This window comes from Etheostoma cragini, chromosome 18 (assembly GCF_013103735.1).
Source record: "Etheostoma cragini isolate CJK2018 chromosome 18, CSU_Ecrag_1.0, whole genome shotgun sequence".
In the NCBI taxonomy this organism is placed as follows: Eukaryota; Metazoa; Chordata; class Actinopteri; order Perciformes; family Percidae; genus Etheostoma; species Etheostoma cragini.
The window spans coordinates 8,201,446-8,223,363 of NC_048424.1; the positions used below are offsets into that span (position 1 = coordinate 8,201,446).

The window sequence follows — 21,918 nt, forward strand, 5'->3', positions numbered from 1 at the left end:
TGCACTGTTTAAGATCTAATGCAAATATATATGTCAGCTTTGTACATATTGTATAATCCCTCCAATACAATGTGTGCCACTGTATATACTGTATAGTTATTTATTCTGTATTACCATAGCCCGAAGATAGTAGTTAATTTCCACCGGACACACATGGAAGTCCTCTTCAGCTGAGAAGGGGATAGTTTCACTAAAGTATGCATAGTAGCGCAGCACCTACAAGACAAGATGTTGGTGAAGAAGAGAAAAACAAGAAATGAATTTGACAGTTAAACAGCATCATCTTGAAAGAAAAAAAAACCTTCTTCTGTCAAGGGCCACATGTAATGTAAATGTAAATGTGCTGTATTTATATAGCACTTTTAGGGACTGCAGGGGCGGGGATCGAACCACCAACCTTCCGATTGGCAGGCAACCACTCTACCAATGAGCCACAGCCGCCCCATAGGCTGGGATGAATTCTTCTTCTACTGTGCTCTGTTCGAAGGACCTGTAATCCATCCATCTGGTGTCATAAAAAACTCACTAATCTCTTGTTGGATCAACTGCTCTGATAAAAGAGGATTCTGTTCAATGCCCATAGTGGGTTTACGACGGGGGAAAGCATAACTCTGGTAAATCACAATACTAATCCATCTCCAATCACATCCCATTGCAGTCAGATGAAATGTTACATAAATATCAACCATGAAGTTCAAACACGTGAGCCCACAGGGACACTCAGCCTTGCTAAACTTTTATTGTACACAAGACTAAACAATTTAAATTAGAGAGGAGTTGTAGTGCTTGGGTCCATCTTTAAGGGCTGCTATGCATTTTGCGAGCCACCAGATGTCCCTGTTCGCACTGTGTTTGAAGCCCCAAAGCTTTACATCTTCAAATCTTCTTTGGCACAAATGGAAATAAAGCCCCTAAGCTTCATAAGACTATGGTCCCCCATCAATATAATAAAAAATAACAGTAACAAAGACTATAACATAAATAACAGAAACCGTCACCACATTTAAGAATAATCTGAAACCCTCCTCTTTGATAAAGCTAATAGTAAGGGAGTGAGGAGTTGCAGCGTCCGCCTAGACAGGCCCACCTGCTTCTCTTCATAGTCGTCAGACTAATTTAACATATAATCAATAATATAATAAAAGTAGAGGAAGGCAGGGCAGTACAGCCCGATCCCGTTGGGGTGAGTTCTAGTCCGACCAGGCTCCTCTCCTTAACCTGTCTCTCTTTATTTTATATTTTTGTTATTCTGTTATTTCCTTCCTTTGACACACTGAGCTGCTCTCTCCTCTATCTTTCCATGTGTGTGCATCCCGTACTAGAAATGCCTGTTACTAACCTGGTTCTGGGGAGTTTACGCCCCAAAGTCCCCATGTTTTCTTCTCACCCACTATATTTCCTTGGATTAGGATGGCACCAACATCTTGGTTTCAGCTGCCGCCGGGGCCCTGCTGCACTACACCCCACTGCGTCCTGCTACGTCCAGCTGTGCCCTGCTGTGCCACACTACATACTGTAATGCCCTACAGTGCCCTGCTATGACATGAACCACAACTGCCACCATTTTTAGTCACTGTTCCATTTTCTTTGTTGTGATTGTTATTGCCACTGTGCACCACATCCCCAACCGGCACCGTCAGTCACCGCCTACCAAGAGCCCGGGTCTGACCGAGGTTTCTTCCTCGCCATTGCGCATGCTTGCACTGTCACACAATGCTTGCTCTTGGGGGAATTGTTGGGACTTTATAAATTATAGAGTGTGGTCTAGACCTACTCTATCTGTAAAGTGTCTCGAGATAACTATTGTTGTTATTTGATACTATAAATCAATGAATAATTGGTCACAATGTTAACAGAGTAGTTAAAAGAACGGCAATATATAGATGTGGTATTTTAATGCAGGCAAAATAAAACAAGGCAAAATTATAGACTCTAAAAATAATTTGTAATAATTGAATTTTACAGTCTATGAGGAAATTACATGGATACTGGGATTAGGTTTGTCGAGCCTGCCTGTTGTGGAGCAGGTTAGCTGCACAGAATAAATCTCCATGGTAACTTATGTGCCACTGCTTTCATGAAACCGAATCAGAATCAGCTCTAATGAGCAAGTAAGTGTGATCACATACAGTACAAGGAACTCTCTTTTTTGTTGCTCTCAATGTACATACACAGAAATAGACATATGGCTAAAAAACAAGGACGACAAAGCTTTACCAGGTAAACATGAACATTGTGATGGAGGGCTCCTTGTGAAGTCCACTGTCATCTTCAGAGTTATGAGAAGGTTCAGCTCCAGGTTGTTCTGACCACATCAGAGGGATAGCTGTTCCAACTCCATCTGTTTGCAGATTTGTCGGCATGTTGTGTTGTGTCATCTGCCAGTTTCAGGTGATTAACAGATACAAACAAACTGACAGTGACACAGACATTGATGTAGAGGGAGAAGAGCAGTGGGGATTGCACATATCCAGTTCTGGAGCAGCGCTGATGGTCCGGGTGCTGGATGAGATTGTTTCCTCCGGGCTGTCATGGAGTTTATGAGCACCTGAGGTGCTGGGACAGTTAGCTGGGTGAGTTTGGTGTGTTCAGTGCTGATGGTCTGGGTTTTGGCTGACATACATCCTCTTCACGGATCCTGAGCGCATATGAGAGGGTCAGTGTGTGTGTGTGTGTGTGTATGTGTGTGTATTGGTTGTTTGATGTCAGATAAGATGTGGGCTTATCAAACCTGCAGTAAAACCCATTCAGGTGTAGGCCAGTTGATGGGCCCTTACAGTGTGAGGGGATGGCAGACTGTTGTAACTACAGTGTAGTTGGTGACGTCCTGCAGGCCTCTCTAGACAGACGCAGAGTTGTTGACTGAGAACTTGTTTTTCAGCTTTACTCTCGTCAGGGTGTTTCTGGACTGGTTGTAAAAGAGTCTGTCCCCACTTTTGTAGACCAGGCCTCCTCCTTGTCTCTACAAAGCTGCCTGAGTTTTGCTGTGAACCAGGGTTAATTATTGCTGTATGTGTAGAAGATATATAAGTTGGGACACACGTCTTCACAAAAAAACTGATATAAGATGTCTAAGTGTCAGTTCATCCAGACCCGTAGCTGGAGCCTGAAAACCCTCCTATCAGTGCAGTGAAAGCAGGCCGGTAAATAACCACGGACCTTTAAACGTTAGCTACAGCTTTTGCTTCGTCACGGCTAAATTTATCCAGGATAGTGTGATTGTGAAATAGCCAGCTGTACCTTATAATGTAACACAATACAACCCTGGAATAAACACTTCAGATAAATTAATCTTGCAAATTTTAGCTAGTCGCATTTTCAGTCTGGCCCAGTTATCGATTATTAGACCCGGAGGAATTCCGTTTGCATTACAGAAAGATAATAACAGCACATTTTCTTTTAAATGTGACTGATAGTAGTAAAACGTCAGAGCCTTATCTAGCTACCTTATCATAATTGATAGCTAAGGTTAGCCACTTTTATGTTCAACTTTTCCAAGCTAACTTTAATTTACATGCTACCATCAAATCCCGATAGGTGTTTCCTGGTAAAAATAGTAGGCCGTGGTTCCAAGACATTGTCTTAAAGTACGTTACTTGTTTGTTTAAATGTCCTTCTCGCCACAAGATGTCTACCAGTATAGCTACTTTTTGTGATTTGTCAATAATTAAGTTTTCTTACTGCGTTAACTGGTCGTAAATCAGCGGTATCCATGGAAACGGCGCGGCACAGAAACAATATAAAAAAGAAAACACATTTTTCTGAAAACTTAAGGAAGAGAAAAAATATCCAGGATGATGTAAAGTTTTTTTGATTAGCTTACATGCTACAATCAATCTAATTAACATTAGTTGTCAGAAAATCATCATAAACAGTTGACTTTATCACACTTAATTTAAATTGAAGAGCTTTTACTTCACCACCAAGGGCGAGCAACACCAATACATCACACTGATAGAATTGCCCACAGGTCATCCATCAGTTCACATAATGTGATTTTATCATGACATTATTCTACAGTGTGGTAACTCTGTCGGCTATTTAATATCACATTATTATGAGATAAGAGCAGTTCCTTTTCTCAGAGTTCCACAGTTGGCCTACACAGTAAGTAGGGTGCATATTTGAAGCGACCGGGCCACAAGGCCATGACAATTAACAAATGATTAATACATTTAAATAGGCTAACATACAATGACTGACAGTGTGATGTGTGATCAGTAAGTTCCGTAGTGTGAGTGGGTCCATGAGTGAAAGAATGTAGCCTATGTACAGTGTTGTATGGTGCAGCAACATAAACCAGAACGGCAACCAAAAGCTACGATGATTTGTCAGAAAGGAGAGAAGCTTTCAAAAGTTCACTCCTAGTGATTAAGCAAAAAAAAAATAATTGCACCATCAGGCTGTTCTGAGTCTGAAGGAGAGGGAGTGACTAGCCTACCGGAGGCGGTGACCCATTCACCCATTCACCCAAACACTACAGTCAAGTCGTTGCCTGAAATGACGTGAACCCCTTCCCTTTCAGTAACCAACAGACACCTCATTCTGCACCAAGCCACATTCTAGGTTCATGCTATGCATTGGACAGGCAACACCTTCAACCCCATTCGTCGCATTACATCCCAAGAAAGCTTACCGTCTCTGAATAACTCCAGCTTTAAAAAGTTCAGTGGCCTACAGAGCCTGTGTTGCCAGTGTGACTGGTGAACCCAGGAGCTGCCACTCTACTGACGACCCTCTGCCACACCCATCTGCCGTAGGCTACCTGCAAGGACAGCAACCACACAAACAAAGTAACAGGCAGACATGATAAAGTGACATAAATGCACAACATAACTTCAAACTAAAATGTGCAGGTTTAAACAAAACAGTGGGCGAGTTATTTTGAACACAGTTTATTCCAAGCACAGGAGTCATAATTTGTTCTCACTTTACCAGCTATCAGCACATTTTAACCCCATTACAAATTTAAACACAAGAACGGTCTTTATTGGAAAAAAAAACTATATAGAGTGGCAGTCTTTATGTGGATGACCCTATGCCACGTGTACTCTCAAGTAAACTCTCAGTTCTGAAAAACCAAGCTTTTTTATGAAACCTATAATTATTCCCACGCATGAATCCAAGGCAGCGCAAACTGAGCTGGATTGACGATAGCTTATTTTATTAAACTGGCAACATGATTCAAGAGACGCAGGTTGTACGTCCACTGTGAACCTTTTTTCAGTGCTGGTTCCTTCTCCAGACGAGCAGCGATTACCATCAGCATCTGGTTTAGCACTGGTATCTTTGAAATAAGGGCGCTGTTGACACAAAGTAAAAAAGTACACAAAGTATTTCTAGCAAAACTCTCTGGTACAAAATTGGCATATTCTGGTTACGTACATTTACATCTAGCAAGTGCAACGTGTGACAGACAAAGTTTACACATGGTCCGCAGTTATGATAAAAAGGGGAATACATATAGCCTATGATAAGAAAAAATTGGGATATCCAATTAATAAATCATTTGACCAGTTATTGGGTTATACTGTACATTAGCTGCACTCTTGACAACAATGACATAATAGCTAGAAAAGGCACTGCACTGTGAATTAAACATACTGTATCAAAAATAAGGATAAATCACTAAACCTCTTTGAGGCTCTTTATATAATATTTCTATTTCTTTTTTCTTTAAATGCTGACATAAGCTGTTTAAATGGGCTGATCCCCTTCTTAGGAAGCAATTACATCAACCAAACACAGAAACACTAGGATTGCATCCCTGAGGTGCCAGACAACCTTCGCCAAGTATAAAAATATCTAATTAATAAACCATACTTGAGAACAAAAATACACAACATCAATAAACTATTAAATATTATAAAATCGATTTCATAAGGGTTGAGATGAATTCCCCCCAAAAATATATTTTGGTTTTATATAGTTCAAAAAGGCAGCATGGTTATTCACTGTGGAAAGATTGTCTTACATTGTCCCATTGGACACTTCTTTCTGCTTTATGCTCCTCCTCTGTAAAGTCCACACATGAATACTGGAGGGTGCTGAGCATAAAGCTCCAAGTGTCACAGTCTTTTGCAGGAAAGCAGACGCATCTGAGGCCTTGGTCCTTCAGTCACCATGAAGTCTCTACAGGTCTATGTGTCTAAGGCAGCTAACCCCTAAATCCCCACTTCAAAAAGGCCTGCTAAGGTCACAGGCAAGGCAGTGTAGCCTTTCACCCCTCGCTTCCGGCAGAAAGAGGTGAGCTTACCATGCAGAGTGGTGAGCTTATTCTCTTACTGAATGGGGTACAGCTTATGATACCCAGAGGAGTATGCAAACCAGTAGAGTGGGAGGTCATTCTGCAATCACTTCCACTGTTCTCATCAGTGCGAGTCCACAGTTTTCATACTTGCTTATAAAGCTTCATGAGGGCCATGCGTCTTGCCCCTTCCAACCCAAGTGCGTCAAGAAAGTCAAGAAAAGAAAAAAAGCCCATTAGCAGTCCTTAGTAATACCGATTGAGGCTCCGTGTCCCGGGGATGTCAGGTTGCCCGTTCATCCAGATCTCTCGGATGATTCGCTCCCTCTCCTCGAGCCTCTGCGCTCTCTCCAGCTCTTCCGCTGACGTGAACACATTCATGTTTAGCGTGCGTTCGAATCGCCGGTGCCGCCGCGCCGACAGATCCGAGGTGGTTTCCCAGTCCGAGTCCGAGTCGCTGGAATCTGAGGACGAGTCGGCGGGGCGTGCTCGTTTCTTGGCGGGAGGCCGCTGGCGGGGCTGGCAGTCGGTGCGACAAGAGATCTGGACCACCAGAGCGAACAGCGTGAGAAAGAGGCCAAGACACACACCACAGATGAAGAAGAGCGCCGCCCTCTCTGGGTGGTCTGTTATGAAAGAAAAAGACAGAGCAAGAAGTGCTACGTTTAGTTGATTACTTAAGAACACGTCAAACATTTAATTGGATCTTTATGTCCGATGTCTTTTATGTTCAGCCTGCTCTGTTAGAAATGTTTTCACTTGATGGCTAACTCACTATGATGAACAATATCTGCAGACTTCCAGCTCATATTAGTCAATTCCTAGGCTCGGTGTCTTGGTTTGACAAAAAGATCCTGCTGGGTACTGCCCTTCTCCTTCCCCTTGTCTTCAAAAACGTATTTTCACACGTTGTTCATGTTGGTTAATGTGTCCCACCAACTCAAGCTGCAGGTGGACAAGGGCTGCTCGTCCTCTACCTCTAAATAGGATTTGTCTTTCACTACTAACTGAACTGAAGAGAGACCTACTCCATCCATCTAAGACTTTGGTGTGATCATGTGGGACCTGCTGTGCAGAAATGACTCATGTCATTTTTAGGCTTGATTACTGTAACGACTCTTTACACCCTCCAAGTTCCAAATGAAATGTGGAATAGATTCAGATTCAGCTTAAGTTTTCCTTTAAAAAGACCCCATATACAAAAGTATTTTTATTGGTGTAATATTCCTAAATAAAAAGCATTCTATAAATGCAGATCATAAAACTTTATGGCAGCTTGCAAATATGAGAAAACTGTAGTTAGTCACATATGTTCAGCTTCCATTACAAATTACAGTGTATGTTTATTTGAGTGTATAATTTATGCATTCCACTATGTATAAAGTGTTTATTTGAGTTTATTTGAGGTAATAAAACAGGAAGTATCCAAAGTAGTACAGCGTGTGTTTTAGCAGCCGAAGCAGATGATTGACAGTGTGTGTACGTAGCGGTTTTCCCGGCCTAACATCTGCATTCCTCTGGTCCACATTTACCCACCTTTCAGTCCCAGGAAAAAGGAATAAGCTTTTGTTTTTTGTTTTTTTACAATAGATAGCATGCCCTTTAATATAATAATCCAGACGAGTTCTCAAATGATCTGTCAGGTTAAGGTCTCTGATTTAACTGCATCTTTAGGCTACTCATGTGATGTGATGTCACACAAGATTATACGAATGTTGCCTTACTCAATATGTAATTGTAGGCTGCCAGTGCGTTGCTGATGAGGGCCATGTTGGCGCTAGAGGTGGAGTTGATGATGGGATTCATGGCTGGGGGTGGCAGGGGACCTTCTCCTCCACCTCCTCCTCCTCCTTCTGAAAACTTCTCCTCGTTGGGGTTAGTCTCCCTAACCTTCTTCCTATCTGCAAAAGCAGAAAAGTTCAGTTTTAAGAGGATAGTTCATTTAGCATTTAGCATTTATTTAGACACACACACACACACACACACACACACACACACACACACACACACACACATTTTCCTTTGTGGATAGAACATGACTACACTGAGATCAAGGAGAACATTTCAGTACCACATGTGAACAATGTCAGATTATGACGCCTGGTTGGGTCATTTACAGTAAAGTCTGAGTATTTGGTATCCGAGGTATTGTGACTACAGCCTTCAGACCACTGAGTCATCCCAAGTCTATCACTCGATTTTAGGAGATTTACGCTTCTGTAGAAAGGATGCGTTACGCATAAAGACGCACACATGCTCACAGAGAGTTGTATGATTCAGAAGATAATACAACAATTGTATTAGTCAAACTCATTCTGACTCAGGTTATTAAGATGATCACAAGGGAAAAGTTTGCACTTTGGCAACATTTCAAAAGCTTCCCCAAAATCTCAGAAAACAATCTATTTATAGATGAGAACAACTGTTTCCCCCTCTGGATTTTCATCACAGCACGACTTCTACATGCTGGCTTGTGTTGTGTGAGCAGGAGTTGAGGAGGAGATGAGATGAGAGAACAGAGGAGCACAGAGTGATTTGATTACCTAAAGTTATACTCATTTTCTCAGTATAAAAAGGGTAAAGCTACTTTAATGTCACATACAACATAGCGAAATTCATTCTCTGCATTTAACGCATCCCTCAAGGGAGCATTGGGCAGCCATTTACAGCGCCCGGGGGGACCAACTCCAGATCTGAGCCAATGCCTTGATCAAGGGCACTGACTGGAGAACCTGGTACATGTTGTTTTAATGGTGGGGGACTCCAGAGCACCCGGTGGAAACACACAAACATGGGGAGAACATACAAAGGCCATACAGAAAGGCCCAGAACGACTTAGATTCAAACCCGGAACCTTGGTGCTGTGAGGCCACAGGGCTAACCATTGGGCCACCATGTTGTCACATCTAGTTAACCTGAAGAAGTGTTTAGGTAGGATATGTAACTATTTTAACTTTAGCTCCATGAATAAACAATGCCTCCCTAAAAAAAAAAAAACACAATCCTTCAGATAACACAACCCCCCCAAAAAAAGACGAATGACTTAGTCATACTCACATGCTTGATTGTTTTTGTCGGTGTAAGTGAGCATGCTTCGGTGAACTGTCACACACACCAATGACCTCTAATTGTAATCTCTTAAGGTGTGTCAGACTCTCTTTATCTGATAAAAGCAGTTTACACTGGAATTGCTTACTGAGGAGGTAAATGTTTCCACCTGGACCCACTGCTGTGGTGCACACATCGGCTAACATTCAACCACAGACCACAATCTCTTTCTAACACACAGGCAGAGGAATTGTCAATAGAAAACACTTGAAGGTCTTGTAAATACTAAATACAGAGTGTTTGAAATGCAGTTGTTGCTCTGTTGATGGAATACTTTTAACATGCTACACTCAGGTAAAGCCATTATTAAAAAATATCTAAATACTGCTAAATAAATGCTGCATCTGTGTTGGCACAAAAATGATGTGCCTCAGACAGAGTGATACACAGTATTTGAATACTATTTGTGTTTTAGCTTCGACAACAGGTGTGTTAAGAACAGACGTAATTTGAACTGAGTTGTTATGGTCATAGCCGGTATCATGGCTTAAGAGAAATACAAAATAAATAAAACTGGCCAATTGATCTATGGGAATTGCAGTGCAGGAACACCCCTGCAATAAAAAGTTAGGATCAAAGATGGAGAGTCAGAATTTTGCGGCAAATTTATTAATTTAATCTGATATGAGAATGCTACCATGACATTTTGGACTTAATAACTAACTCAATGTAAGCATCAAATAGCTCTTATAAATTGTAAAAAAGTATATACCCACAACAACCCCCCATAAATACCTAAATGGGGAAATGTGTGAAAGTTGATTGAAAAGAGCGGGGAAAATCAAGAATTGAAGGTATAGATTCAACATATGATGTCATATCAACTGTCTAATCTTACTCTCAGCAAGATGGCAAATTAGTTTACTTCCCAAAATGCTATTAGCTTTTATAACTAACTGGTTAATAACTATTCCTTTAAGAAGTATGTCGTGAAAACGGTGATCCAGCTGTTTGGTCAAATATCTGTTTCTTCACATCCATCCATCTATCCAGTTAAGCTTTAACTGAAGTGTTTGCAGCAAGGAAGTGAAGCTATTCATGCGTCAGCAGCACACATCTCCTATCCGCTCCCTCTCTTAACTCCTCATTCATTCGTCTATCCTCCTAATCAGTACAGAGCCGGTAGCTGAGCAGAGTAATTAGTGTGCTGGATGCAGGCCACCGTCCCTCATGAATAAAGCTTTGTTTAAGTTTCCTTCCTTGCTGGCATCTCCTTTTTCTTTCCTCTTTCATTTCATTGTTCATGCTCTGTCTTCTCCCTCTTTCTCTTTATGAGAGTTGGACATACTGATTTAGACTGTGGTCCCATTATTGACTCTTGGAAAGCAGTATATTTTTAAGACCAATGATCATAAATGGTCCAAACCAATGGCTCTGCTTGGATACATATGGAAACAGTTGAACTCTGTGTAACTTTAAATATCCATATATATATATATATATATATGCCCTGCCTTGAGACCTGAATTACTGTTTCTGTTGAGTCCTGGGAGGCCTTGGGACTGTTAAGTGTTAACTGTTCTTCACGGGAGGCCCGGGAATGTGTGACAATGTTTGTGAGAGTGAGAAAGCTTATGTTGTTTTGCTCACCAGGAACAGCGTCAGGGCTTTTGACTGAGCTTCCCTCCGGAGGACTGTCTCCCACATGGGCGCTGGGTGAAGGGGAGTACACCGGCGGTCTGGGTCCCTGCTCCTGAAGCAACTTCTTTGGGACTACAAAGAGAAGGATAGGTGGAGCAGAGGAGGGGAGTTTGGGGACGAGGGAATGAAAGAAAGATAGAGGATAATAAAATGATTGAAAAAGAGATTCATAGCTGTCATTTCTATTTAAGTTCTGTACAGATCCTGGCCAATGTGGATAAGGCAATATGATCTGCTGAATTTGTTCACCCTAGACATATTGGTACAAGTAGTAAGGTTTGCAAATATTAAGGAAGAAAGGAGAGTACTTAGATATTTTACAGGTGGTATTCAGTTTTGTTAATCTCGCATGTTATTTAACGTAAATTGAAAGTGACAACTTGGAGTAGTATTGTACTGGAAGAGTAAGGAGCGATTAATGAGACAGCCCGATGGCTGTGATTCACACACGCTTCCTGACCTTGCACATGATTCCCGAAAGTTAGGCTGCAATCGCCCCCTCCTCCTCCTCCTCCTCCTCCTCCTCACCCCTTCACATCCCCCCAACCTCACAGTGTCCTGTGAGTAAGTGAGGCTGCACTCTTTCCCCACAGACACAAACCCACAATGCAGTGGGCTATACATTCCTGCCTGCTCACATGTGGTTTCGAGGTCCGGGCCACGCTCCGGTCACTGTGTTTGTCTGCCCTGTCACATCACAGAGACTTACAGATCAACAGATGACCGTCTGTCCAGCTGTTTGTCCGTCTGCTATTCTTGCATTTCAATTTCTCTGGACAAACAAAAAGGCAGTGAAGAATAATCAGCTGCCAGGTTTTGCTGACATTAGTAGCACTAATAGTGAAACTGTGACATGTGATTTAGCATAAAAATTGACCATTTATGTAAAGGCAGAATGAATAAACACTGATCAAATTTCTAGAGACAGAGTTTGGCAGTGGTCCAAGAGTCAATCAAAGTGCAGGAAGGAGCGAAGCAGCTCCCCTCCACTGGATACTACTTATGCCCTGAACATGTTACAGGATTTTTCCAATTGTAAGTAATGATGAAAAGAGACTGAGCTGGAACATTTAACTACGGGCATTTACTGTACAGATGATATGACGACATACAGTACTTGTCTTTATTAGATAGTTGACCGTAGAGAATGAAGGGATATACTGGGGGGTGGCTACATGGCAACCTATCTGCATTCATTATAAAAAATAACAACAGACACTATATAATAAAAACTGATGCCGCTGTACAAGTTATTGGAAGTCAACTTACAATTCAGTCCATTCATCATGCTAACTAAACTTCATTGCATCTTGCAGTCAACTGTTCTGGAATAATTTCATAGTAAAGAGGTCTACTTGCAGCAGTCGTGATTTGTGCTTTGACTTGCGCCAAGAAAAGCAAACGAAGAGAGTTGGACGTTAATAGCTCGGTTAATCTTTTAAAATGAGAGAATAGCAGGTGCAGGAAAGATTAAGTATCAAGTTTGTCCTTGAGCCAATAAAGAGATTAAAATGTTACAATTTTATTAGCGAAATTTCCGGTTGGAATTTAAGTATATGGAAAGTGCTTATACTCATAGATTATAAAAGTTTAACCCGAAAGTAAAACATGTTTGATTGTGACATTGCTAAATTACACTGTATGAGAGAGATTGAGCCTTTCACTCACTCATGTAACAATTACAGCTGTATATATATATATATATATATATATATATATTCATATATGTAGCACAACTACTGTGACTCTCTAATCTCTTGAGTAATGTGTTCCTTAAAACACTGACTTGCTAAAATTACAAAAAGAGTCTTTCACTGCATTACATCCAATGAGAACATTAATTGATTAACTTCTTACTCGTATGTTGCCATACATGCTATCATGAACAGAGAGAGCTGTCTGCAGCAATGCTCATGTGAGGAGAGGTTTTTGATCATATCTTACAGCAGAAACTCTGAGAGCCAATCAACAAAGCTGGTTCACTGAAACTCACAGTCTTCAAAGAGCTCCGCTGAATCTGGGTCCAGCCTTTGATTTTTCTACTTGTCATGAGCAAAAGAGGCAGGAGGTTCATGCCAGACTACTAGAAGTAGTAAATGATTTCTGGTCTTTGTTTTAATCTGCTTAGACTGTTTCGCTGCACTGCATCAGGATAATTCATGTGGTGTTAGGTGAGTTGCCAGCTGTAGAAATGTATACTCTTACATTTAAATACCTTTCTGTAATTGCATCATCTCATGTGGCACACCGCATCAATCTGTCGCCCAAATAGGTTAAAAAACCATGAATTTAAAACCCCATTTTATCCAGGTCTGGTTGGCACAAACTAAATAAACTGAGCCCCCCCCATATGTGGAGGATAAAAAAAATGCAGAGAAATTAAGAAATGGGATTTAGCCGGGCAGCTCCCCCTGTCTTTCCTCATCAGTCTGACACTAATCATGGGTCTTAAAACTCCCCCACTGCCACACTGCCACACCATCTCCATGCCCCGCCCTGATTACAGCCTTCTGATTGGCTCTAATTGGCTGCACATGTAGCCCAGGGTCACAGCTGAGAGACGTGTCCCAATGTCCCAATACATGGTATTTCAAATGCAGTATGCCAAAAAAACAGTTCTCCTGCATGTGGTCACATTTTGCAGCATGCAAGCCAGCATGATTTTCTGGCAATTCTGACCCACAATCCTGTGTGCAGCATACATGAGCAAGAGGGTCAAAGTTCAACACCCAATAATGTACATATCACATGCACCATACATAATTTGTAAGGGCAGCTGCAGTACATACTGAAATTAAAAATAAAAACTAGAACTGAAAGCATTTATGACTGGGGTCCAAGCCTCCCCGGTGCGATTCCCCCCAGGCGCAGGCCGCCCCTGATGACCCGCATAGCCTGCGAAAGCAAGCCTGCAAGTTTAACCAAAAGAATAACAGAGGCGAGGAAAATGTCAGGAAATTTCAGTAAGTGCGAATTGTCTGTCTGTGGTGATTTGCAATAGTGATTTTCCCATTTATTGAGTAAAAGGCCAATACGCTTCTACCTCAATTATAGCCTCCCTTAAAGGCCGATCATCACCAAATATGGTATAGAGCCTCAGATTGGCATGTCAAACAATACTATCAAGTTGTTTGATGATAGCATTTACTGCGGAAGAGATATTGCAATTGCATATTTCCCATTTAAATGCATTGAGTTTTTTGACAAACTAACTCAATGCATTTAAATTCATTATAGCGCCCCTAATGGCCGATCTTCACCAAATTTGGTACAGAGTCGTGGAGTGGGATGTTGAACAATGTTCTGATACCTGTTAATTTGGCTAAGATATGCTAAAGTTTGTGTTTTGTGGCTAGAGCCAAATATTTGTTTGGTCGTAAAATGTGCATAGTTTAACGTAACAATTTTTAAAAATAACTTTGGTCAGGTCCATTGGTAGATGCTACGTACTATGTTTCATGCTAATAGGTTGCACGGCCTAGGAGGAGATCGAAAAAGTAGGTTTGGGTATTGCGCGATATTGCAAAAAACATTTTAGCGGTAATGGGCATGCCCTATATCACCTAATTCAGCTCAATTCAAGGAACACCTGGATGTAAGGTTTTCAAATGTGCGATGTGGAATGTGATCAAAAAAACATTTTACATCATTATAGCGCCACATAGTGGTCCATGTATGTAATTTTTGGTATGTGAGGTCCATGAAGCATTTTAAATCTATGCTGTAAATTTGAAGTGGTGAATAGGCCACGCCTACTTTGACGAATCATTACCCCACTGTAGTTGTGGCCTCAGGAGTAGTGCTAGATTAAACCCTCAAAATGTTGTAAAAATCAGATGAACGGTTTATGAGATAAAAACTTTTTGTACTTGTAGCGTCCCCTAGGGGAACATTTTAATAACGCCAAAGAAAATCCTAAAGTTTTAATTTTGCCCGAGATATAACAAAGTTTGTGTTTTTGTAGCTAGCTAGTCAAATTTGTTTGTAAGTAATTTGCGTAATTTTTATCCAATAAAAATTAATTTGGTTCTTTGTGTTATGTCCCTCTGGAGATGCTAGATACCAAGTTTTGTGCAGATCGGTAGCATAATCTCGGAGGAGTTCGAAAAAGTAGGTGTTTGATGGATCAAGATTTTTCACATAAAAGTCTAGGCGTAAGTGGGCGGGGCCTATGTCACAAGATTCCGCTAAATTCAGGGAACACGATTATTATGTGTATTTCTAATGTGCGTGGTACTGTTTGGAAGTTACAAGGCCAAATGTGGTTTGTTCTGCTATAGCACCACATAGCGTTTGAAGTGTCTGAATTTCTTTGTCCAAGGTCCCTGCAGGGATCTGTACCAGTCCTGAAAACGGCAACCCACCATGTACTGTTTAGGCTGTAGTATCAGTTTTAGGTGGAGAAAAATAATAAGAAACCTTAGGAAAGCAATAGGGTTCCACAGCTCCGCTGGATCTGTGAACCTGTGAATCTTTTCCCAGCGCCCTCGGGCTTGGACCCCTAATAAAGCAATTTGGAACTCAGTGACTCTCACATTTTACACCATAAGGGGTTTATAATTGAGATACCTCTACGCATGCAGACTCAAAGCCACACGTGATGCACGTGTGTACATAAAACACACATGTGCGTAGATACATAGTCTAACAAACTTGTTTAACATCAGAATATCTATGCTTCCAAACAGCAATTTCCCATGTTTTTCTATGGGCTTACTTTGTTGGCAGAGGTTGGTGCAATATAGTAAATTTTTCTGCTGCTTGTCTAAAAATAATTGTCAAAAAGTTAAAACTTCTCGAAGCAAACGGCCACAAACCACATTTAAGGAGCCAAGCAGTAAAAACTGAACCAGTAAAAGAGAGAAAGAAGAGTGCAAGGGAGAGAAACTGAGGACACAAATCACTCTACAGCCTGCATTATAATGACATGGTCACATAAACGCATGGCAAATGAGGGACCCGGGCCAGCACTTTACCTCTCAGAGCTCAGGACCGCCATGGGGAGCGAAGATACGAGGCGGGAAAGAGTGCCCATAACAATGGGCCGTGTTTACACTGGCAGAGCTGGCTTTGTTTTCACTGGGCTCTGCAGGCCAGAGTGTGTGTGTGTGTGTGTGTGTGTGTGTGTGTGTATGTGTGTGTGTGTGTGTTAGTGTGTGTGTGTGTGTGTGTGTGTGTGTGTGCGCGCCATGTGCTGACCACTGCAGAACACAGTTGGGATAAAACCCTGTAAGCCAGAGGGGATATAATGAAATATTAAACCATGGTAAATCTGAGATGAGATCAGACCTGGGCCAATGTTTTAGGGCAGAGATTTTCAACAGGGGGTCTGGGACGCCTAGGGGGTCCTCAGAGTTACTGCGGTTTAAAAACAAAGAAAAAACATTAGATACTGGCCTCTAGGTTAAGTAGTCATTAAGACAGCCATCCACCGATACAGTTAAGGTTTTAAGGATTCACTATGCCACATGTTTAACATTAAAAACATGATTTTAATAATCAGGCCAACAACTATTATTTTGATTGCTAATGCTATAAAAAAGGTATGTAAAAAGGCTTTAAGCCGCCCTACACGTTAATGTAGGCCCAGTTTAATATGCAACTTCATTTACACAACATATGTAGTAGGGGGTCCCTGCTCGGTCTTAGTTTTCAGTTAACGGGTCCTTGCTTTAAAAAATGTTGAAGATCCCTGTTTGAGGGCATTCTTTAATGTTCAGTCTGCATTAGCTCTCAGAGATTTTCTTAAGTCTTAATGTGGTTACACTCATTTAAACTACGCTCTATCTTGGGTGAAGCAAGAATTATCCGCAACTTGAGCGAGGTCGGATTGAGATTTACTGTCTATTCATAAAACTGCAATGAAAGACGGGAAACTGTAAAATAGAGTGTGTACAACACACACTTTTGACACTAGATGGGATTCGTTTGCACTCCTGAGGCCACGCCTACATTGATGTAACATAAACAATATGGAGAGTTTTGTTCCAAATCAGATTTGAAAAAAAGCACAGATATTTAGCGGATGACGTAAGTGCTTTGATGATAAAAATGCACACTTTGGGTAATTATTTTCCCTTTAAGGGGTATATAGCATTTTGGAGGAAAAGCAAAACAATGAAACAATGAGCTGGCATATGTGAACATATGTGTAAGAAGTCTGAGCAAAAGCGTCTGGTTTCAATCAGCACACAGCCAGTGCCTACTTAATCTACAACATTAAAGACCCAATATTCACTTGATAGACACGCACAAACACATCAAGGCAATGCATCAACTACTCAAATTAATGTTTATAGACACAATTAGACTCACAAAATGTTTTAGCTCTTTCTCCTGCTCCCCACTCAGACACCACCGAGACAGGCGTGCAGACATCTGCACGTTCACATTCCCAAGCCCATCCACCCACAAGTCCATTTTTTCACTGAGCTAATGGGATTCCTGTAGAACAACATGCAAGGTATATAGAGCAGAAGCCGAAGGTGTTGAGATTGCATTCCTCCTCTCTCCCTTTTTCTTCTGTCCCTCCAACCCCCAGCATAACACTCTAACAGCATCCAGCTGACGGCAGCTGATTGGGCTCAAGCGTGTGTGACTGTTTTTCCACATCTGACATGCAAGAAATTGACTCTATTTTCAATATACAGATATAAGTGTGTGTTGTTTGCATGAGGATCGCAGAGTAAAGAATGTGAGAGTTTGTGTGAGTGGCTTAAAGAGATGCAACCCCCCCCCCTCCTCCCCCTCCTCCCCCTGACCTGAGCCAAGCTGGGGCAGAAGTCATGTTTATCTTCCCACAAATCAATGCACTGCCTCGGCCTCTCACTGTGAAAATGAATGGCTGCATGAGTGTCAACATATGTAAAAGCAAGTATGCTTGCATGGCTAAGAGCGTGTCACAGGAAGCGTCCCAGGATTAACACACTCATTCTCCTCTTGTGTATAAAAAGCAGACCTGGTAACGAGACCTTTATCAAGGGACTGGTGGTTGAAGCTGAGGGTTTTATCTGGTTCTGTTCCATTTGTATGTTAGTGTGGGCAATCTAAACTCCTCTGCTGCCTGTGTATGTGTATGTGTGTGTGTGTGTGTGTGTGTGTTTGTGTGTGTAGTAGAGAGTTACAACATACATTGGGACCGCAGTAACCTTAAAGGAGGCTATAGCGGCGCATACCAGTGGTTAGTTGAAGGTTTTAGCCCATTAAATACTGTACAAACTAATCTAACTTACATAAATAGTAATAATTTACATGGCTCTCAACAATTTTCCAAAGCATGCCATATTTTTTAAATTAAATCCCCACCTTCAAGACAGCCCTTGATTTACATGAATTCCCATAAATGATACACAAAACAGCTAGATAAAAACAAGTGTTGGAACAGATACATGTTGCTGATATTTTAACATACTAGTCTTATAAACTTTAAGAAGTTGAATGTATAGAATCATTAAAGTTGGCTTTTAAAGGAACACGCCACCGTTTATTTAAATAGTGCTTTGGCTGTGCTTCCACCTAATATAGTGTCAATGTCTGTTTAGGAAATTGTCTTAATCTGCATGCCTATTTGCACTCGTTGTGAATACGCAGGCTACAAGAAGAAATAAGGTTGTTGTTTTTTTGTTGGCTCACTTTTACTCACAACACGCTAACCGGCAACATAGGATTCTACTCACTACACTAAGCTAACTAGCGGCACTAAAGCATGCACCGAAACAAAAAATGCGTTGGCTCACCTATCTACAATTAGGGGAGACCGTGATAAGCCCTATTTCAACAAACAGTGGCATGTTCCTTTAAAGCCCACGGATAAACAATGAACATTAGTTGGGAACGTTACCACTCGGCGCACTGCCATCAATGTGTCCTTTAGCAGGGCTCTAAATCCCCCCCAAAAACCCTTCTGGAACTCATCTAAGGCCATTTGTTGAATACTGGCTATGCTAGAAAGTTGACTACAGTGATTGTTTGTAACTGTATGAATAACAAGCAGGCACAGTTCAGATAACCTTTACAAAATGTTATGAGAACAACGCCTCAAATCCCTAAGATCCAGCAAAGGTTCAGCTTGGTCTTTTGGCACAGATGCATGAATGCTTAATCAAATCAGTGGTCTCAAGTTATCAAGCCAGCTTGGATGGTGTAGGCTAGAAATGCATTAAGCTGGCATGAGCTTCTTCTGACAAGAACTGTCTGCTAAAAAGGCTTGTGTTCATCCAGCATGCTTTAATACAATACAGGTATTTTTACCGGGAGACATAGCTGGATGATGGTCAGAATGTGGTGACACAGTCTAAAAGCATCCAAACTTTGGGGTAGTGAAGGTTGGGAGTACATTCCAGGATGGAGCGAGTGGAACAGCTCAACCCCCATCCTGCTTCCCTGAGTCCCCTGCTCTGCATTCTGAAATGTTTCCCCATTTACTTTAATGGATAACACACAACCCTGTGAGACACACAGAAATGCAAATGTGTACACACACACACGCAGACACACACACACACACACACTCACACACACATACACATGCACACACACCACAGCATGGGCTCTGAACGCAATCGCTCTCACTTCCCAACAACCATCAGCTAGACTCGAAAATCTCAGCTGTTTTAAACCCTCCTCCCATGTGCACATACACACAGTTGGTGTTTTAACATAGATGCAGAGACAGAATAGATGATCTCTTGACATTGTGGGGTCATAACAATCAGTGAGAAATTACCTCAGTTGTGGAGCTCCCCCTTCAGACCCCACACAGACAAGAATCCCTCTAAGGTCTCCAACACTGACAATAACCTCAGTCCCAGTTTGAAACATGCACAAAGACGAGGTTCTGACTGTAATGATAATCAAATTACAGAAATACATACATTTATTAATTCTGCCCTAGAATTTCATCATCACTAAATCCAACCTAAACATCTGGCACTTTTGGTTGCCTATACTAATCATGCCAGTTTGTATTTTATTACAACTACCCAGATGCAAACTGTAATCTGGACTCAAATTTTCAAGAGCAGTTATCAGTGTTTATCTTAAATAATCAAAACCGTGTCAAACTAGACATACAACAACACATTAAAACAATTCAGCAAAAACACAATGCAGTTTAACCATTTTTTAACTTAGTTTGCTTATATAGAAGGGTTCTGGGTCATAATCAGCAGCTAATTTGTGTTTTTTCTTTTCTCAATTTCTTTCCCTAACTCTATTACTGAAACAATTCTGAGCCGTGTTTGCACTAAAGGACCTTTAGCACTGTAAACAATGGTGATCAGGATTTTTGGGCAGCAGGAAGTTTTGCATTTGTCATAGGGACCTGAAATAGATTTTTCAACAGTCTGCTTCCTTTAAAAAATCTGGGTATTATTGTGTGAGCTTGACATCACCAACTGACCACACTAGGCTAAAGCTGCCTCACTGAATGCATAAATAGCCTCTAATGCTCTAATGTTTGTATTTCCATGTCTTACTCGGCTGGACGTGGGAGAGGCACACTGTCGCCGTCAGCACTGCCACATCATTATCTCATGTGCCACTGGGTCAACAAGGATGTGACCATCGCTGACTCATCAAATCACGCCACCCGCCTAAAATTTACTCCTTCATATCAGAGTCGTGAGGTAATGGGACGCTTGCTTTGGATTGGGTCAGAGAGCTGCTGAGGTTGTGAAATGACAGAGATCATCATTTGTTGTTGCTGACATAGAACAGAGAGAGTATAGATAGTGGCAAGACCCGTCTAGACACAATCGTGACAGAAATAAAGTCAGCAACATTCACATCAACACATGTCATGGCTGATCTAAACAATAGTGCTATCTTTAGCAGACTGCAACAACTGCTCGTACATGGCAGTTGATAAAATCAACACTTTAAGTCCACTGGGACATGAGTAATGAATGGCATTTTGGTGAAAGATAAACTATGCTTAGCTAAAAGTAGCCCAGTTTATCCCTCTCAATATACCAATAGGTCTCAATTTAACCTTTCATGCAGTGTACAGTCATCTTTGTTATGTGTGGCTGTTACAAGTGTTTCAATGAATGTTGGGATGTCGACATTCTTTCGTTCTCTCTCAATCTCTTGCATGCTTGAATACATCAAAAGGTATGACTGATAGAGCCCTAAAGTGACAATAAGATGGAGCAAAATTGATTCCAGTCTCTGGTGTGGGAATTGTTGTCCTGTTCAACACAGAGTTTTCCCACTGATTGTCTATATAGCATGAGAAAACATGTCATCAAGACTCCTGAAACACACCATGATGGTGGTGTACTGTGCAACAGGGACGGGCGGATAGATACCTGAAGTATCGAGCCACCAAATGCTGTACCACCACTAAGTTCATACCACCAAAACATAAGCGTTTTTTTGAGTAGCGATAGTAGGGTCAAAAAGATTGATACCAAAACAATGTAGCCATCCAAAATCAAGTTCTGGGCCTAATCCTTTCACAATTTCAACAATTTCAAAATGGACATACACCAAACATCTCGAAATGTTGTTAGAGATGACTGTAGAACAAGTTGACGAGATGGAGTCGTTTAAGAAGCAAAGCTCTGCTTCACTCCATCAACAACAGATAGTTAAACGAGGTCAGCACCTAGCCTGCTGAATGGGCCTCTTTGATAAAGCTATCCCCATTTAAAGAAGTTAATTGAGATGGGTGGGGACAAAGATAATATGGTCCAGGCATTGTAACACATATACCCTGGTGTAGTTGATATGTCTCTGAAGTGTTATCTGTTTTGTCCATGTGAATGTTCTGATTGCACTTAATACCAGTAACGTCATATTTTATTGATTAGAACATGTTCTTTCTCCTCTCCACAATCAGTGAGTGCACAGACATTGGCCCCGTGGCTGGTGAAGTAAAGTCATTTAGTCCAATGCACTGTACATTTAGAGCGCTACAT

General features: G+C 41.4%; 1 protein-coding gene across 1 annotated transcript in view; it reads right to left on the bottom strand.

Annotated features, from left to right (window-relative positions):
* Nucleotides 1–4,879: 4,879 nt before the first annotated feature.
* The window catches only part of LOC117961592 (protein eva-1 homolog C), a 78,339-nt gene continuing 61,300 nt past the window's right edge, over nucleotides 4,880–21,918 (bottom strand). Inside the window, exons 6-8 of the mRNA XM_034900393.1 lie at nucleotides 10,946–11,068; nucleotides 7,975–8,148; nucleotides 4,880–6,876 (exon numbers count right to left, since the gene is read on the bottom strand). Of these exons, the coding sequence (XP_034756284.1) occupies nucleotides 6,494–6,876; nucleotides 7,975–8,148; nucleotides 10,946–11,068 (680 nt within the window). The 3' untranslated portion in view covers nucleotides 4,880–6,493. The remainder of the gene's footprint in view (nucleotides 6,877–7,974; nucleotides 8,149–10,945; nucleotides 11,069–21,918) is intronic.